The sequence below is a fragment of the Halichoeres trimaculatus genome, unplaced genomic scaffold (assembly GCF_033239565.1).
Source record: "Halichoeres trimaculatus isolate MK-OKI-2021-1 unplaced genomic scaffold, fHalTri1.1 fHalTri1_scaffold_11, whole genome shotgun sequence".
Classification (NCBI taxonomy): domain Eukaryota; kingdom Metazoa; phylum Chordata; class Actinopteri; order Labriformes; family Labridae; genus Halichoeres; species Halichoeres trimaculatus.
Genome location: NW_027437189.1, coordinates 31,657,883 through 31,675,933, shown reverse-complemented (window position 1 = coordinate 31,675,933; position 18,051 = coordinate 31,657,883). Strand labels below are relative to the sequence as shown.

The following is an 18,051-nucleotide window of genomic DNA, read 5'->3' as shown; positions in this document are numbered from 1 at the left end:
AATTCAAATTCTTTATTTGGGGACCTTAAGCAAATATGAGATTAAGATGCAATTAATAAGATTAATTATTTACAAATCCTGGAATTAATTAGATTGATTTTTTTTAACCCCCTGACAACACTAATTATTATTATTATATGGTCATAAGTGCGATGGTATTAATAACTGGCATAATCATTTCTTCCTGGTTCTTCTGGTTTTCAGTTTTTCAGCCTTGGTTTCCTCATTTTTGGTTTTCAGTTTCAGACAAGAATTATCATTTCAGTGCATTCCTAATACAAAGTTTGTTGCATTCTCACATAAGACTCCAAGTGAGGATTTATAAAAAAGAGATGAGCATTGTGTGATGTAAATAAAAGTTAATTTGCCTTTTGTTTACGGTGTTATGACTCAAACTGAAGCAGAAATGAGCTTCTCCTAAAGAGTATCTACTTGTTGTTTACTCGTAGTTCAAACCTGCTCATGTTTTAAGACAAACTTTCTCCGTCTGCCTTCAGGTGAATCCTCCACTCAGGTGAGTCCTTTCCTGCCTGGTGGTGTGAGCGATGGAAACTGGCATACTGTTCACATCCACTATTACAACAAGGTAGGCTCACCGTTTGATCTCACATTTTGTGTTTGTGACGTGTGATTCCTTTGAAGTCTTACGTACTTACTGGTGATTATTTGTACTGTACTCCTGACGTGTTGGCAGAGCAGTTTCTCAGCCTTCATGCCTTCAGAGCCTTTTGAATCCAGCTGAAGTGTTTGCACTGTTCTGTGGGCGGTAGCTTGTCACCATTTCATTCATGCATATTCGCCACACATCTCCTTTAATTTTCTTCATGTTCTTTTATTTTCCTCAGCCAGCTACACGCTATGTGAGTATGAGTGTGTGTCAGGATGCACATACACCTCTTTTTTCTTTCCTTTACTCCTTCCCCCCTGATTTCCCTCCTCCCTGTGTATTTTCCCACCAGTGCACAGTAAGTGAAGAGTGAGAGTGCTCCCTGTTTGATGTAGCTCCACAGTTTTCTTACCCATATACAAGTTCTGTTGTTTCTAACTTTTTTTTCCAGTCTTCCCCATTCCTGACTAACATGATGTTTGGTAGATGTGTAACACTTTGTGAAATGTGTGTGTGTGTGTGTGTGAGTGTTGTAGTTTGCCTGGTGTGGTACTGGATGATGTGTAATCCCTAAATCACGTAAATGCAGTTGTATTTTTGCATGTTTAGATTTTTTTCATTACTCTGTGGACTCCGTTTGAAATGTTGTGTGTGTTTGTGTGTGTTTGTACGTTTAGCCCAGAAGAAGTATGGCAGGTGAGGCTCAGGGCCCGTCGGATGAAAAGATCGCCGTGGTCAGCGTTGACGACTGTGATACAGCTTTGTCGCTTCGCTTCGGTACACAGCTGGGAAACTACAGCTGTGCCGCTCAAGGAAAACAAACCAGCAGCAAAAAGTGAGTTCATCTTCCTCTAGATCTCCTTTTCTGTCTTCATACCTTTCTTTACAGTTCATCTTAAACCTACATAAAAGGAAACTCCCATAACTGATGTTATCATTCCTGTGTCTGTTTTTATGATCATGATCATGTATGTAGATGTTAGAACTACTCCTGTTCTTAATATTAGGTCAGTCTACCATGAGTCTGTATGAGTTGTTGTTTTTCCATCATCTCCATCCATCCGTCTCTCTTTCTTCATCACCCTTTTAAAGCACCACACAGTGTCAGCAGTCGACTGTTCAGCACATCTCTGGTTCTGCTCCAAGTTTCTGCCTATTGTAAGGAAAATTTCCCTCACCACTGTAACTTGCTAATTGCTGTGAAGTGTTTTGTTCGTGGTGGATTAAGATAGGACAAGATTAAATCTTATCTTTGTCTCGGTGTCGAGGCTTTGGAAATAGTACGTGCACACTAAGAGTGCGGTCAAGACCTGCTGTTCACTGAAAGTGTCTTGAGATAACCTGTGTAGTGATTTGGCACGAAAGAGTGATAGACTGAGATTAATTTTGTGTCTTCAGGGCACCTCTGCGTTGGCCAAGAAGGGTCTCAAGCTGGCTTCTAAAAAGAGGAATGTGCAACAAATGCAGAGATGGTGCAGTTCCCAAACAATATAAAGTCTGAATCAAATGTAATCATGTTAATGTGATACAGCTTTGACACAAAAATCAGAAACAGCTGCATTAAAAACAGCCATGTTAAAAACAAAAATTGAGGTGAATTTTTTAGCTTCATGATTTTTGAATCAGCTTTGTTAGAACTACTTGACCCAGCAAAATTCAGGATGAAATAATTCACAATTTGTTACAAAATAATTTAAATTTGAAAATGAATTTTCTTCCCTCTGGTATAAATTAGATGTGTGTACATTTCATGTGGGTACTTTTCAATTAAGGCTGCGTCCGCATCTTGGCACCAGAAGTGCTGCGCAGTACAGCGGTTTGTCAAGCGATGTGAGAGTGTTAACCACCAAAAAAGCACTCTCTACTTTCTTTGACAGATGGTACATGACTCGCGTGTTTGTGGGAAATCAGCAAGTGGATGGAAAACATCAACAAGTGGACAGACATTCAGTTGATGGATGTTTTTAGTGTAATAGAAGACACATTAAATAACACAGCTGCAGATTTCTCTGCAGTGTAAAGTGTGACCCTTATCACTGGTGGCTTATTAGCCACAATCGCTGACACGTTCGGCTGAGAGTCACCAGTTAGCATGGTTACTCTTGACCCCAAAACACCTCTGGCTCTGTAACAGCCAGGACTGGATATATGTTGACTCCATGGTGTAGTATTGTTTCTGACAACTGACCACAGAACCAGACATTTTTATACTGCTTACAGCTTTAATTTAGGGTTTTAAGAACAAGCTAAAGCTGCTTTCTTTGCCAAAATGTTCAAACACATATTTGATGACATTGACTGTAAACTGGTCTATAGAAGAGTAAACACCTGGAGTTTGGATTACAAGAAGGGCTCATGAAGGAAAGCAAAATCTCAAGACTGAAAATCAGAAGGATCAAGAGATTTATGTAAAGCAAGTAATGAATAAGTGTCACGTACACACATCTAATTTATACCTAAGTGAAGAAAAATGACATTTAAAGGGGCTGTGAGGAGTTAGAAAGTGTTGCGTAAGTCTCCCTTCTAGATACATGACTGATTGTAACCCAAACTTAAAAATTAAATTACCATTGCCATCAAAGGTTATTTCGAAATGCTACATCTTAGCTTCCTGAAGGGGTTGAGCAGGACAGGATTGATTTACAGCACATCTAAGTCTCTATGACAACACCACGCCAGCTGACGAAGTTTAGAAGATTGAAGTGAGATCTGGGTTTTTCTCTGCTGAAAATGATTTCTGTGATTAATTTTGTAGTGATGGTGGACACTGGAGCCTAACTGTCAGACAGAAAAAGGACAGAAGAGCAGAAGAAAGATAAACAAGAGAGAGATAGAGCACAAGCTAAAGGCTAACACAGGAGATAATCTGTTTGAGCTAATGTTCATTCCAACCCACAGTCAGCAGTTATTCTGCAGTAGCCTGTTCAAACTTGAGTCTATCAATAAAATGAAGAGAGAGGTTACGTTAGCTCTGCTAGCTCTATTTGCTTATTGTCTTGTTTCACACTGTAGCGCTATGTAACTTTTGATAAATACCTAACCTCATTGCATTGTATCCAATAAGAATTTGTCTTAAAGAATATTTTTTTCTAAAACAAACACATACCTGGTTAAAAACTACAGCTTCACAACAGTGTGCGTGAGACTCCAAAAGGAGAAGCAGTCCAGATAGAAACAGATCCTCCTCACAGCCTTGTTGAATTTAAATTTACTGTGTTATAAATCATGAAATATTTCATCCTGAATTTAGCTGGGTCACCCTTTATTTTTTAGAATATGACAGTTTCATTACCCTCTAAGTGAGTGTGTAGTTTGGAAGAAGTTTTGGGGATGTCAGATCAGCCTGCTGTGGTGACTGATGGATGAATGTGTGAGAACCTGAGGCTCTAGCTTGGCATGAGTGTCTGCCCTCTTCATGTCTGCCTCTGTCACTCTGATGCTTCTATTACTCACCACTTCATTCTTCCTGGCATTCATGGTCATTTCTTTTCACTCCTCACCACCTTGTGTCTCCCCCTACCTCCGTCTCTCTCCTAAGCTCTGTGTTGTTGTATCTTTGCTCGTTCCATTTTAATGTGTACAACCGTAACATTGATCGTGACGTTAAATCCACTATGTTGCTTTTAAGTGCCTGTTTTGTTTGACCTCGTCAAAGTATTGAACTCTGCTCAGCTTGTTTTGCTTGCCTCCTAAAGTAAATGTCTACATGTATGCCAACAAGTGCATCACACGCACACACACACACACACACACACACACACACACAGACGTGAACACAAATTCACTCTAAAAGCCGCCTGTCATACTGTTGATGTCTGGCCTCGCCTCTGTAAGCTGTAATCACGTCGACTGTGTTCAGCGCTCTGTCAGGCTGAGAGAAAGGAAGACAGATCAAAGAGGAAGGCCAAAGACTAACACTTCAACACTCTCCTCTTTTGTTCCTTCTTCATTTCTCCATTACCAGCTCGTCCTCCTCTTACTCTGCCTTCACATCCTCCATTAATGATGCTCTCTATTGATGTTTGCTGTAACTCACATTAAATGTCTTGTTTGTTTGACTCCGGCGCCTTTTGTCTCTCTGGGTTCCATCGATTCATAATCCGAGGCGTTGATTTGACGTGTGTCAGCAGAGCAAGTTTAAAGGGAGAGAAGAGGGAGGATAAAAAAAATACATTCAAAATGACAACGCAACTGTTTTTGTTTCTCAGTTTTTACTTGCTCATGCAGTTCCACGACTGTTATTTTCTGTCCCCCTCATCGTTCTCCCCCGTTATTTTCCCCTCCACCCGTCTTCCATCTGTCTTATCTCAGCCTTTACTCTCACTCTCGCTGGGTATTTGCTGTAACTAACACTTAATCTCTTGTTTGTTCATCTGCCTTCCCGGCTGCCCCGACATCTCCTTTTCTGTCACTGCTGTTTTTCATCTCCTTTTTATGCCTGAGACTCTGCTATTTGTTGACATCCTCTAACTTCTACCATCTTCATTTCAAACCCCTGTCTTCTTCTTACCCCCGCCCTGTCACCCACCTTTCCCCCTTTTCTCCTGACATTTCCTTTAAGTCAGATTTAATCCCCGGTTTGTTCATTTACTTTGCTTTCTGTCTACTTCTCTTTCTCTCGCTTCCTCTACTACACTGTAAAAAGGGAATCTTCAATCAGTTGAAGTGATGTCATTTTTTAACCAACTCAATATTTTTAAGTTAAGGTTTCCAATGTATTTTTGTGGATCATAACAACTTGAAATTCTGCATTGCTACAACTGATAAAAAAGAAGTAGTTGGACCAACTTAAATAAATTGCTTCAATTGGTCACACGGCAGTGAGGGCTCCAATTAAAATACTCTCTCAGTAATGGTAATTTAGATATAACTGAAGACAAAACCCAGTTTGTCATTTCTGATCATAATTTTAGCCCATCAACACATCTCATTTATTAGAATATAAAACATTAAACAGTACACTTAAAGGTACACAGTCCATGCCACAGAGCACAGACAGCAGGTCCATGCTATGTGGAGCAAGGAAAACCTGTGCTCTTGGCAGGTTAACATCTTAATGTACAGCGGGGTCTAATATCCACTGCATTCCCTCCTCACTCACGGTTTGAAATGAGTCAGTTCACATCGTTCCATTAGTTATATTAACTAACATTTTTTAAGTGCAATTGTTTTCCTAGATTATTTCAAGTAAGCTCAACTTGTCACATTTTTACAGTGCAATAAAGTATAAAAACACCTTGTCAGATTTTACTTTGAGGTTTTGCAAATTATTGAGTTGAAACAACTGAAAACCTCCATTTGGACTGATGCAAAATGTTGATTTGAGAATAATCAAATTTTTAAGTTCATTTGACTTCATCAATTGTGTTGATTGAACTTATTCACTTCATTTCAAAGAACTTAATTTATTTAGGTGTGACCAATTGAAGCAATAATTTAAGTTGGTCCAACTGTTTCCTTTTTTTTCAGTGTATACCCTTCTTTTTTTATTATCATCATCTTATTTCATCTCAATATCTGCTCTCATTTTCTGGTTCGTGTTAGCTTTGACATTTACGTCTGATGTCAAGTATAATTTCTGTGTTTGTGTAATCCCTTTGCACCACTCATACCCTATTTTTAAATTATTCCTTTTCTTACTCTATCCTTCCTACTCTCCTCTGCAACCTACTATAGTGCATTTCCTTTTTTATTTATTTTCCTCTGCTCCATATTTAACACCACTTGTTTTTAATCTCTTTTTTAGATCATTGGACCTGACTGGTCCCCTGTTTCTGGGCGGAGTTCCCAACGTACCAGACAACTTCCCGTTTGGAGCCAGGGAGTTCATTGGCTGTATGAAAGAGCTGCATATCGACAACAAGCCACTGGACTTAGCAGGATTTATCGCTAACAATGGAACAATACCTGGTAAGACATTGTGAGCGATATGTTTGTCTATCTTAAAAAATCTGTCTTGACAAATCCAATTATTAAAATACAGATTGTCTGAGTAATTCAATTAATCTACTTCCTTTAATATACAAAGTCATTTGATAAGAGATGTTCACATATGGATGTCAAATCTTTTTTATTTTTTTCTTTCAGGGAGACAAAATGATGTAATTGCAGATATACAAAAATGAACCTTGTTTTACACATGAAACACAAGATATCAACAAAAATGCATATTCTAACTGAGGAAAAATTTAGGACACCCTACCCCCTAATAGCTGGTGGTACCCCCGTTAGCTGAAATAACTTCAGTAAGACGCTTCTTATGGCCATCCACCAGCCTCTGACGTAGATCTGGGGAAAGTTTACCCCATTCCTCAATGCAGAATTCTTTCAGTTGTGAGATGTTTTAGGGTTTTCTTGCATGTACTGCTTGTTTCAAGTCACTCCACAGCATTTCAATGGGGTTAAGATCTGGGCTTTGGCTCAGTCATTCCAGGACTCTCCATTTCTTAGTTTTAAGCCAGTCCTTGGTGGATTTACTGGTAGGTTTCGGGTCATTGTCATGATTCAGGATCCAGTTCCGCTTCAGTTTTAATTTTTTGACAAAGCGTCTCACATGTTCCTCAAGCTCCCTCTGGTACACAACAGAATTCATGGTGGATTCAATGATGATGAGCTGCAGCAAAGCATCTCCAAACCATGACACTCACACCTCCATGCTTCACAGTTGGTATGAGGTTCCTTTCCTGGAATGCTGTGTTTGGTTTCCACCAGACATGTCCTCTGCTCTGTCCAAATAATTCAATCTTAGACTCATCTGACCAAAGAACATTATTCCAGAAGTCCTGGTCCTTGTCAATGTTCTCTCTGGCAAACTGCAGTCTGGCTTTAATGTTTTTTTAAGAGGGCAAAGGTTTCCTCCTTGCACACCTCTCATTAAAGTCCAGTTTCTTTCTGTTTGTAGAAGCATGCACTTTCACATCAACAGTAGCAAAGGCCTGCTGTAGGTCCAGTGATGATATTTGAGGGGTTTAGCAGACTTTCTGTAGCATTTTGTGGTCTGCTGTTGGTGTGAACTTGATGGACGGCCAGACCTTGGCATGTTAACAGTTGTTTTGAATGTCCTTCACCTGTACACAGTTTTCCAGACTGTGGAATGGCTGATTTCAAATTGTTGTGAGATCTTTTTGAATCCCTTACCAGACTCATGAGCTGCTACAATCTTCTTTCTGATGTCCTCAGACAGTTCTTTGGATCTCACCATGATGCTCACTCTCATTTCAGCAGTCAGGAGCATGCCAAACTAAATGTCTGAGGTTTAAATAGGGCCACCTTCAAAATACTGAGTAACAAAGTTCTAATTATATGCACCTGATGTGACACATCTGTGTCTGATTTTAGCCATTTTAAATGGAAATCAATGTGGGGGTGTCCTAATTTATTCCTCAACCAGACATTGCATCTGATTTAGATAACATCTTATAGAAAGTTTTAAAAAGGATTTTCTTCAGTTTTAATTGTTTAGTTATGTTTCTTATTTCTCTCAGTATTGTTAAAATTAATATTTAATATACCAATGCCCAAATATCTTTAAAATAACAGGCTTTCAAATGGTGTCCTAATATTTTCACACATGTGATGTTGCAAGTAGCCTACGGCGTCAAACTACCCTGAATAGTCAAACTACCCAGGAAACGAGCTGGGCAGATGTGAAAAAAACAAAAAAACGAACCTGTTCTGAGAAAAAAATATGACTGACGACAGTTTCAGATTGTGTGTGCAAGCATGATTGACGTAACACAGGGTCAAATTTATTTTTTAACATGTAGGTTTCAGAATAAAAAAAAACTGACTCAGTGTACAAAGGCCTTAATAGTCATCACACTGATGTATCTGTGTTGTTTTGTTGTCAGATTAAGAGAAATATTCATTAGAGGACTTGCTGGGCATTCAAAAACAGTAACATGCATTTGTAAAGAACATAAAAATCTAAATTTGTTTACTGTGCATGACTTCACATTCAGTAGCATTTGGTGACTGAAGAACTTGCTCCAACGCTAAAAAAGTCTCATGATCATTCACTAAACACTTAGTTTTGTTTCATTTATGCTTTTCCTGATGAACACATCATAATGAACCTGTTCCTGATGTTTTTTAAAGGCTGCAGCGCCAAGCTCTCCTTCTGTAAGTCCAACCCCTGTCAGAACGGAGGAACCTGCAGAGTGAGCTGGGAGACTTTCTCCTGCGACTGTCCCCTGGGCTATGGAGGGAAGGACTGCAGTCATGGTAAGCAGCTGGATTCATATTTCACTCTAGTGGTCTTTCATATTTGCTATGAAACAAGTAGAAGTCTGTATCAATGCCAAACTGGATGCATCACTTTGATGTAATTATCACTAACGAGTGGGACAATGGCCGAGATAATTGTCTAATAAATCTGCCTCATGCTGTTGGAGAATCAAGTGCTTGTGTTTCCAAAAACTCCAGAAAAATAACTCTGGTCTTCAGTGGCCTGTGTTTGTCAGCAGTAATTAAACTAATACCATGTTAATTAGTGGCTAATTTACTGAAGTTAGCATGCTCAAGGTAACACCTATCAGCTTGTGTAGCTCTGGGTGATTTTCACATTGGCTAACAGAAGAAAGACTGCAGCATTAATTGGCGTCTTCACACACCAGAGGTTCAGATTCTGAAGTGCTTTGTCATTCAGTCATTTCATTTAATGCTTCAGTCTGTGCATCAGCATTTTCCCTCCTCCACCACTTTCTCCTCATTTGTGCTGAGGCACCATGACGTGGGTGAGGGAAATAAGAGTAGAAATGAAGCGCTTTTGGAGGAATGAATGGACGTGTGGGTTGGTAAAGTATTGACCGAAGAAGTCACTGCACATGTGAGCTGTTGTTGAGCTCCGAACATGTAGGTTTTATTTTTATTGAACTTATAAAACATGAGTGATTTTCCACCCACCAGTGATTCATTCTGTGTAGCCGAGGTGGACTAAAGATTTACTCATCTGTGTTTACTGACATGCCTTTATTGCAAACACGGTCAGTTAACTCTTTGGGGAAATCATGCAGCAAAAGGTGACGCCTGAGGGCTGTGTGGAGGTTATTTTTCCCCTTTTCTCTAAAGAAAATTGTTCCCAAGTTATTGCACTTATTCTATGACAATAATAATGTGACAAAGTAATGCAGCAGTATCCAATAAAACTAAGAATCTAAGCATAAATGATGGTGGTTTACTGCCTACCAGCTGATGCTGTAAAAATGCTTGTTATGGATAGTTAGGCAATGCAAAAATGTCTTGTGTATGAATCTGTTCATGAGAGAAATTTCATTATGTTTGAGTCTCACACAGCAGAGCTGGTTTGTGAAAGCAGTTTTTGCGTTTTTCTTTTTGGATGAACATGTGGATCAGTGCAGACACTACAGATCACCTGATGGATCCCTGACCTCCAACACGACACCTTTAGACTTCCACTGAGCCAGCAAACCCCAAACCCAGGCCATTCAGAGAAACCCAACTAAAGAGATTTTGGTGTCATTATTATAGTGAAAGAATTAACTATGGTTTCACAAGTATCCAGATTAGTATGCATTCATGAATTTCACAACAGGCTGTACAGAATGAGGCAGAGGCTTTTTACATGACAGACCAACCCAATGCAAAGCACTCCAGCAATCCAGACATCAATATTTCAGTAGCAGGTCAATTGGTGACAACCGTTGACTGTAGAAAAAAATGGACGTCAACTTGCTCTGCTCGAACTGAGGTCACCACAAAAACTGCTCCCTCTGGTGGCTGGCTGCAGTATAGGTCAAAAACTCTGCCTCTCCAGTCCTCCTCTCCGTGTTCAAAGATCCCTCCCCCCAGCTCGTATCGCCCTACCTTGCCTCCTAATAACACGCCCCCTCCAACAGAGCAAGAAGCCGGCCGGCAGAAAATGTAACAAACAAGACAGTCATCCTCCTTGTGACACACAGTGGTAGCTTTTTCAATTGGACCAGCGCGATCAAAACCATGAATTAGCTGGTGAAGCAGGTCTGGCATTGCCACTGTCAGCTGATCAGAGCAGAGCGGACTGTGGGCGAGGCTTCACCTTTCTCAGCGTGTCTTCACCAGCTCAGGTTACAATGCTAAAGATGTGTGGCTAACTTATGCTAAAATCTATTGACAGAGCCGACCTGTTCCGACCAGCAGCGTTCAGTCATTAGCCAGTACAGGCACAGACTAACCAGAGTTATTCAGCTGACATCTCCCACTGTGGTAAACAAAGTCATTACCTGACAGACATTCAGCTGTCTCGGTGTCAGTCTTCAGTCCCAAATCCCTTTGCAGCTTTTTCCACCGATCGTACATTTCTCCAATATTCAGTCTCTGTTGGCACCTGTATCGCTCATAATTCTTCCTTGCTTCAGCCTTTACCTTGAAACTTTTTCGTTTTCTTCCCTTCCCTGTGGAGGGTAACAGTAACAGCTTCCTGGTTTCTGTTTTCTCTGGCTCCATGACGCTTCGGTAGCTGAGCAGCTAGCTGACGTGAGAGGGGTAGTGGGGAAGGACGAGGTGGGACCATGGGCATGACAGTGCGAAGTGAGGGAGACAGGGGTTTGGATGGACTAACGGACAAATCCAAACCTTCAACTAGTATGCAGCTTTGCAGTGGATATACTGAATGGATTTTTTTCGTTTTTTTGGTCTTTATATTGTGTAGATTGGACCATAGGACCATAACAGCCCTATAAACAGTGTTATTCAGATGTACAAAGCTTCCAAATCGTACACCATACCTTTAAGTAGATAAAAAATTGATCAAAGGGTTTCATATTAGTACTGTAAAAATACCTCAGCCTTTTAGTGTTTATGTAGACAAACCTACCTGCATTAGTACTACATAATCGTCCTTTAATGACCCAGACTTTGACTTTAAGAGGGAAACATTTAGACAACATAAAGGCAAAACTTGATTTGTTTCATTTTTGTGTTACTTGGAGTTTTATTTCTTTTAGGGAAGAAAAAAATGATTGAAATCGTAAACTGAGTGTTGTGAAAAAAATTGGGGATTTTATTTCTATGCCGTTTCGCCTAGCCCTAGCTGTGATAAAACTTTAAAGAATTAAAACACCTTGTAGAAATGTTTCTCATGTCTGATTGTTGTAGTGATTTGAAGATATCATTTGGCTGTCTTGTATTTAAGTCCTCTTTTTTTCTGAAAAGTTTCCTTTTCATTAGTTACAAGAGGTTAAAAACAAGGCTTTAAGTCAGATTGAACTATGATTGACAGCTGCCGCTCTTGTATATTTTTTTTAAGGGATTGTAAAATATGTCGGGCGGTGGAGCCAAGAAGAGATTAGACTCTTGAAAGAAAAAAGAAAAAAATGTTTTACCTGGCTCCACTCAGATTCTCCCTGAGTCCCTCATTGTATCTATTGCGCAGGCACTAGTGCTAGTCTCTACTGGCCTCAAAACTGTAAAGTGGTTAATGGAAGCCACTCTGTCCACTCTACATACAGTCGATTGTGACAACTGACTCCTGAAATTAAAAATTAATCTGATTAAAAAAATAAATCTGATTAAAAAACCTTCTTTTCAACTTTGTGTCCTTACGCTCCTGTTTTTCAACATGTTTATAATCTTGTTTTACTCTGAAGCACTTTATGATCTCCTTGATTATAAAGCACATTACAAAAAAATATATATCATTATTGTGATTGTACATGTTGAGAGACGCAAGTATGTAGTCCCAGACAACTGTGTTCACTATTACATGATCATAATATATGGTCCATCTCTTGTCCTGTTCCCCAGTGATGTCACACCCCCATCGCTTCCTGGGTAACAGCGCTCTCTGGTGGGACCTGAAAAATGACGTGATCATCTCCACGCCCTGGTACCTGGGCCTCGTGTTCAGGACAAGAGCACGAGAGGGAACGTTACTGCAGGCTCAGGCTGGCCAGTACACCAGCCTGTTGTTCCAGGTATGCAAACAAACAAACAAGTTGATTTTAATCAATGTGACAGTTTTATCACCAAGATAACTGTAAACTTTCCTATCATGCCTGATGAAACTATATTTCAAGACAAAAGAATCTGCAGAGAGGAGTGTAGTGACTGGTCGATGTTCTTGTGTTGTGATCCATCCTTTTCACTCAGCTGATGAGGAGAAAAAACAGCAGTTTGTTTATCTTTCACCAGATTTCCTGCATTTCCAGTATCTGCATTTAGCCAAACACATAAATGACGACATGTTCTCTTCTAAATATTTAAACCTCTTTATTTTGTTTTAGTGCGTCAGGTTCAGAGTTAAATCTAACCAGGTGGCCCACAACGTAAAGCACAAAGTGCACCACTAAAGCTATTAGCAGCTGCCATGTTGATTGTGAGCATTATGCTAATGTCTCATGGTTAATCTGGATCTCATTTCTTTTAAATGGAAGTAACGTCACAGCTGTTGATTCAGTTGGAATATGATGTCCAGAGACAGCATGAATTCAGCAGCACCCTGACAGGAGAGCAGCAACAATGTTGAATTTAACACTCCTACACACACCTACAAACACACACATATTTACCTCGTAGTCTTCTCCAACCTACACAGCAGGTTATTTTACTTCTTCTCAGTTTTGACTCATGTTTCATCACACTCTTCCTCCCTTTTCTTATGAATGTTTACCTGTGTATCTGTTCTCCTCCGTCCCTTTCAGGTGATAAACGGTCAGCTTGTGTTCACTGTGGCTCGCGGTTCAACCAGACCGGTGCGTTTGAGGCTGGATCAGGTCCAGGTGGCTGATGGGCGTTGGCATGACCTCCAGCTGGAGCTACGAGACGTTCGTAGCGGACGGGAGACACGCTATGTCGCTACACTGCGACTTGACTTTGGACTGTATCAGGTAATGGATAGTCCAAAAACTGTGAAGGAGAAGCTCTTTGGTTGCTTCATGTTTTAAAGGGATTATGATGAAAACAAAAAAGCAGGAAGATGCAATATTACAAACTTGGGACCATTAAGCATATTAAAGTGCTCCAGAAGAAACTGCAGGAGGACTGGTTTCTTCTGCAAGATGTGAATGAATTTCATCAGAGCTGTTTTTCTAACTTAACGAGACTTCCTTTCACAATTAATTTCATAGTTCCTTTTCCCCCGATGCCTGGCATAAGAGATTTAGTACTTCTTTTAGCCACACTGAGGCATTATATTCAGTTTGAACTCTCAGATTTAATTTAATTTCACTCTTTAAAAGCTGCAGATTCTCTGTTGGGTACATTTTTTTTTCAGTCTAATCAGTACAGAACACTTGTTGAGCATTGCACAAGATGTTAGCACAAATTCATGTATAATCACTGTTTCAATCTTAAACTGTTTTACACTGCAGTATGAAAAAAAAAACACCTGGAGGGGGTTTTTGAATTTTCCACAAACCAGCATCTGTGTTATAAAATAAGATTAAAGCAGCTCAATCCACTGATATGAAGATCAACCCTGATAAATCTTTCTCAGTGGGAACATTGACACTATTGCTGCTTCACTGCTACTGGCATTTTAAAAAGAAGCACCAGTTTAAGACAACAAAGTTTACATTATTCTATATTATTAACTTATACCTGGTTCTGTTTAACCCTTAAAAGCTCAATTTCATTCACTTAAAGGGATTCACTTTGAGCTTGTCATATAAGTAATAAGTATAAACCTGAATGTTCTCAATCTGAGGTCAAGTTACTGGGCTGTATTAGCCTCGTGAAGCTGCTACATAGCTTCCTGCTCTATAATGACAGTGAAAACAGAAAGTATCTTGTTTAGCACGTTGTCTCTGCCTAATGCTATTTTAACAAACTGTGGCACTCTGGTTCCTTTTTTAAAATCACAAGTTAAAAATCTTGCAGTTACTTTCGATAACAGCTTGAAACTTGATAAACAGACCACTGCTGTTGTTAGATCAAACTTTTTTCAGCTCCATCTTTTGGCCAAAGTGAAGCCCTTTCTTAATTGTCAGGACCTTGAGAAGACAATTCACGCTTTTATTAGTTCCAGACTTGATTGTTGTAATGCTCTTTATGTCAGCCTCAGCGAGTCTTCACCTTGTTCAGAATGCTGCAGTCCCTGTGCAGTCGTCACTTCACTGGCTTCCAGTTCCTTTTAGAGTTGATTTCAAACTGTTGTTTGTTTTTAGGGCTTTACCTCTCCCTACCTGTCAAAGATTTTAAATACCTGCCATCATGTGAGGGCCCTGCGTTCTTCTGGTCGGCTTCTGCTTGAAGTCCCAAAGCCGAGATATAAACAGTGAGGGTGACAGTTCTTTTGCTGTCGCTACTCCCAGATCGTGTAAAAAGCTGCTCCACAACATTCACACAACCACCACATTGACCCGAATATCAGATGACCTTGATACTGATTTTTATTTTTCATAACTGATAGCATATACCTTCAATGTCCCAATCTTATTTTATTGAAAATCATTGAACAATACCTGTGAAACAATACAATCTTTATATTTTATCTTAAATAACCAATAAAGTGTTCTGAGTTTTACGTCTCAGAGCAAAAAGCAACACTGGCTGGCTGTCAGGCCTTCCTGGAGGTATGTAAGATCAGTTTCATATGCAAAGAAGGGCTGATTACCGATCCCCCAAAATTAAGGAAATCGGCACTGATCGGCTTTGAGAACAACAGTAAACTTTTTTTTTGGTGAGGTCTCTGGCTTTACAAAAAGTTGGCACCCTCTGTTGGAGGGGTTGTGTAACCACTCTGACAACTATCAGCATATGTCAGTGGTAAGACCCTGATCAGAAGACAATCCCCTCCCCCTGTTGTCCTTGTACTTACAACAAAGAAACCTTGTCTTGTTCTGGTCAATACGGTACCTCTCTTAACAGTTTTCAGTCAAAGCTGAAAACTTACTTCTTTAGATCACTTAAAACTCTGACCAGGGCTATCCTGTTGTTCGTAGATACTTTCTTTCATTCTGTTTAATCTTTTCTGAAAGCACTTTTTGGTTGTTGTTAAGACCAACAGAAATAAATATGAATTGACTGATTAAGGTTGTAGTTTAATTTTGGTCATAAACTGTATATAAAGTGGACAGTGTGGTTCCAGTATTTACCATTGTACAGTTTTGAAGCCAAATTTCCCTCATCACAGGTGCAGCCTTTGAAGCACTTGTGCAGCCAGTGTCTGTGCAGTAGAGACTGTGAGGGATTCTGGGAGAATCTGAGAGGAGCCAGGTGACAAAAATAGTGATTATTTTTTCTTTTGAGAGTCTAATCACCTCTTGACTCTACCTCCCGACATATTTTACAATCCCAGAAAAACACACGGGAACGGCAGCTGTCAATCATCGTTAAACGTGACGAAAAACCCTGTTTTTAACCTCGTATAACTAATGAAAACGAAACTTGACAGAAAAAAGAGGACTTAAATACAAGGCAGCCAAATGATATCTTCTGATATTTGTACGAGGTGTAGTAATTTTTTAAAGTTTGACCACAGCCCATCTGGAATGACTGGAGAGTTGGATTTTTTTACCTATACTGCAGCCAGTCACCAGGGGGAGCAGTTTTCGTGGCAACCTCACTTTGAGCCGAGCAAGATGACGTCCATTTTTTTTCAGTGTATGATTTTGGTAAAAACAAAAAGTGAGAATCACTCATGCATAAATGTACATTCATACTGATGGACCATGTCGCCCTTGTTTCTTGAATCTTCAGTGGATAAACGTGTAAAAATTAGACTTCATGACATCAGTTTGAGATTAACATACTTTAATTTAAATGAGGTACAAATGTTTGATGGTACAAACATAATCTTTTCTTTTTGTTTTTACTACCATGTTTGGCTTTTTCCTGTTGATTCAGGCCTTTAATGGTCTGTGTGCAGTTTTTCTTTCATCTTTTTATTAATTTTCATCAAGCTTTGCTTCAAAGTGCATGGAGCAGCATGCTGAGTAACTGGTGCAGCAACATTTTAAATATAAAATAACCAACCACCTCAGCTGCCACTTAAACAGTCGTTACCTTTGCAAATATTTGGTATGTGTGAAGCTTCTATCAGTTTGACATCTCTTTTTGTTTCAGCGTGTCTCACAGCTGCAGAAGCCCTGATAAATGGGGCTCATTGATTTTCTTTTCATGGTTGTTACAAGCTGAATTGTCTGTCAACACTGCTGTGCAGAGCTGTCAATATTATCAGTCGAGCATTGACCTTCTGCGTAGTGATTACATCGTACTGAGATCTTTTATTGGAATAATTCAATCACTCACCCTGCAGCTATAAAACTATTTACCTCCACTTCCACACCCACGACTCCTACCTTTGAATGACATCAGGTGTCATCATAACTGACTGCTCAGTGAGATTAAAGTAAACCAGAGTATAAAAGAGTAATGATTTCCAGTTTGTAATGGGGGAGAAAAAAAAAGGAAATCAATAATTTCTTCTGAAGAGCATTTTTACCTACTTTAATTTTTAAAGACAGTTTCTGTCTTGCACAATTTTCCCACTGTAAACAAATTATTCTCTGACTGCCTCTGACTGATGATCTATTTCCCTCCCTGTGACTTCTTTTATCATCTTTCTACCTGATGACAGTTTTGTTTTTGCATTGAATAAAGTCAAGAGTTCCTCCACCTGTTAAGATAATGGTTATAAATGAGCTCTGCGTGTGCCTTTTCCCACGTATTCAGACTGCGTATGACTATTAATAATGACAATCTTTGCCCTTCCTGTCTCTATCTGTCTCCTCACCTCTCACTCTCTTTCTCTCCCCATTAGGGAACAGTGATAGTGGGAAATGAGATTCATGGTTTGAAGGTGAAACATCTGCATGTGGGAGGTGTGCTGGGCTCCGGAGAGGTTCAGAACGGGATAAGAGGATGCATACAGGTGATGATGGATGAAGTGAATATTTAATGCTTATTGATGGATGGAAAGCTGAGAGTATTGGCATATAAGGGATGGGAATGTTCTCTGAACTGACAGAGGGAAGAGGGTTACTGAAACATGAATAAGGCAGCTTTAACTCAGACCTCTGTCCATCTCTGTCTTTACAGGGTGTTCGACTGGGTGTCCGGCCCGACGCCCCTCCTCTGCCCCGCCCAAGCAGAGCTGTCAAAGTAGAGACTGGCTGTAACGTTGGTAACCCTTGCGTTTCATCTCCCTGCCCTGGCCACAGTCGCTGTACGGACCAATGGGAGCGCCACACGTGTGTCTGCGAACCAGGTGAGTCAGCTGAAGATGATTCTGGAGAAATGTTTTAAAATGCTGTCAAAGAGGAAGAGAGCACAACAAATGTGCTTACAGTCATTTGTTAACTGCAATATCATGATTCTCTATGACGATGCAGGATATTATTGGTACATTACTGGTATTGGCTGTTATTGGCTGAAAAATGGAATTCTGGAAATCGGCCAACACAATAATCGGTTGCTGCTTACGGGATTAAATGTTAGATCTCAGCACCGTAAACTGAAGCTGCTAATATGTTTTTTTTCTTTTTTATATTTGTGCATCATCTCTC

At 39.8% G+C, this 18,051-nt stretch overlaps 1 protein-coding gene across 1 annotated transcript in view; it reads left to right on the top strand.

Moving 5' to 3' along the window:
• celsr3 (cadherin, EGF LAG seven-pass G-type receptor 3) overlaps positions 1-18,051 on the top strand; it is a 192,147-nt gene that overhangs the window by 99,131 nt on the left and 74,965 nt on the right. The window contains exons 6-13 of the mRNA XM_074681031.1: positions 498-586; positions 1,285-1,442; positions 6,354-6,517; positions 8,705-8,830; positions 12,350-12,519; positions 13,246-13,431; positions 17,307-17,417; positions 17,585-17,753. Of these exons, the coding sequence (XP_074537132.1) occupies positions 498-586; positions 1,285-1,442; positions 6,354-6,517; positions 8,705-8,830; positions 12,350-12,519; positions 13,246-13,431; positions 17,307-17,417; positions 17,585-17,753 (1,173 nt within the window). The remainder of the gene's footprint in view (positions 1-497; positions 587-1,284; positions 1,443-6,353; positions 6,518-8,704; positions 8,831-12,349; positions 12,520-13,245; positions 13,432-17,306; positions 17,418-17,584; positions 17,754-18,051) is intronic.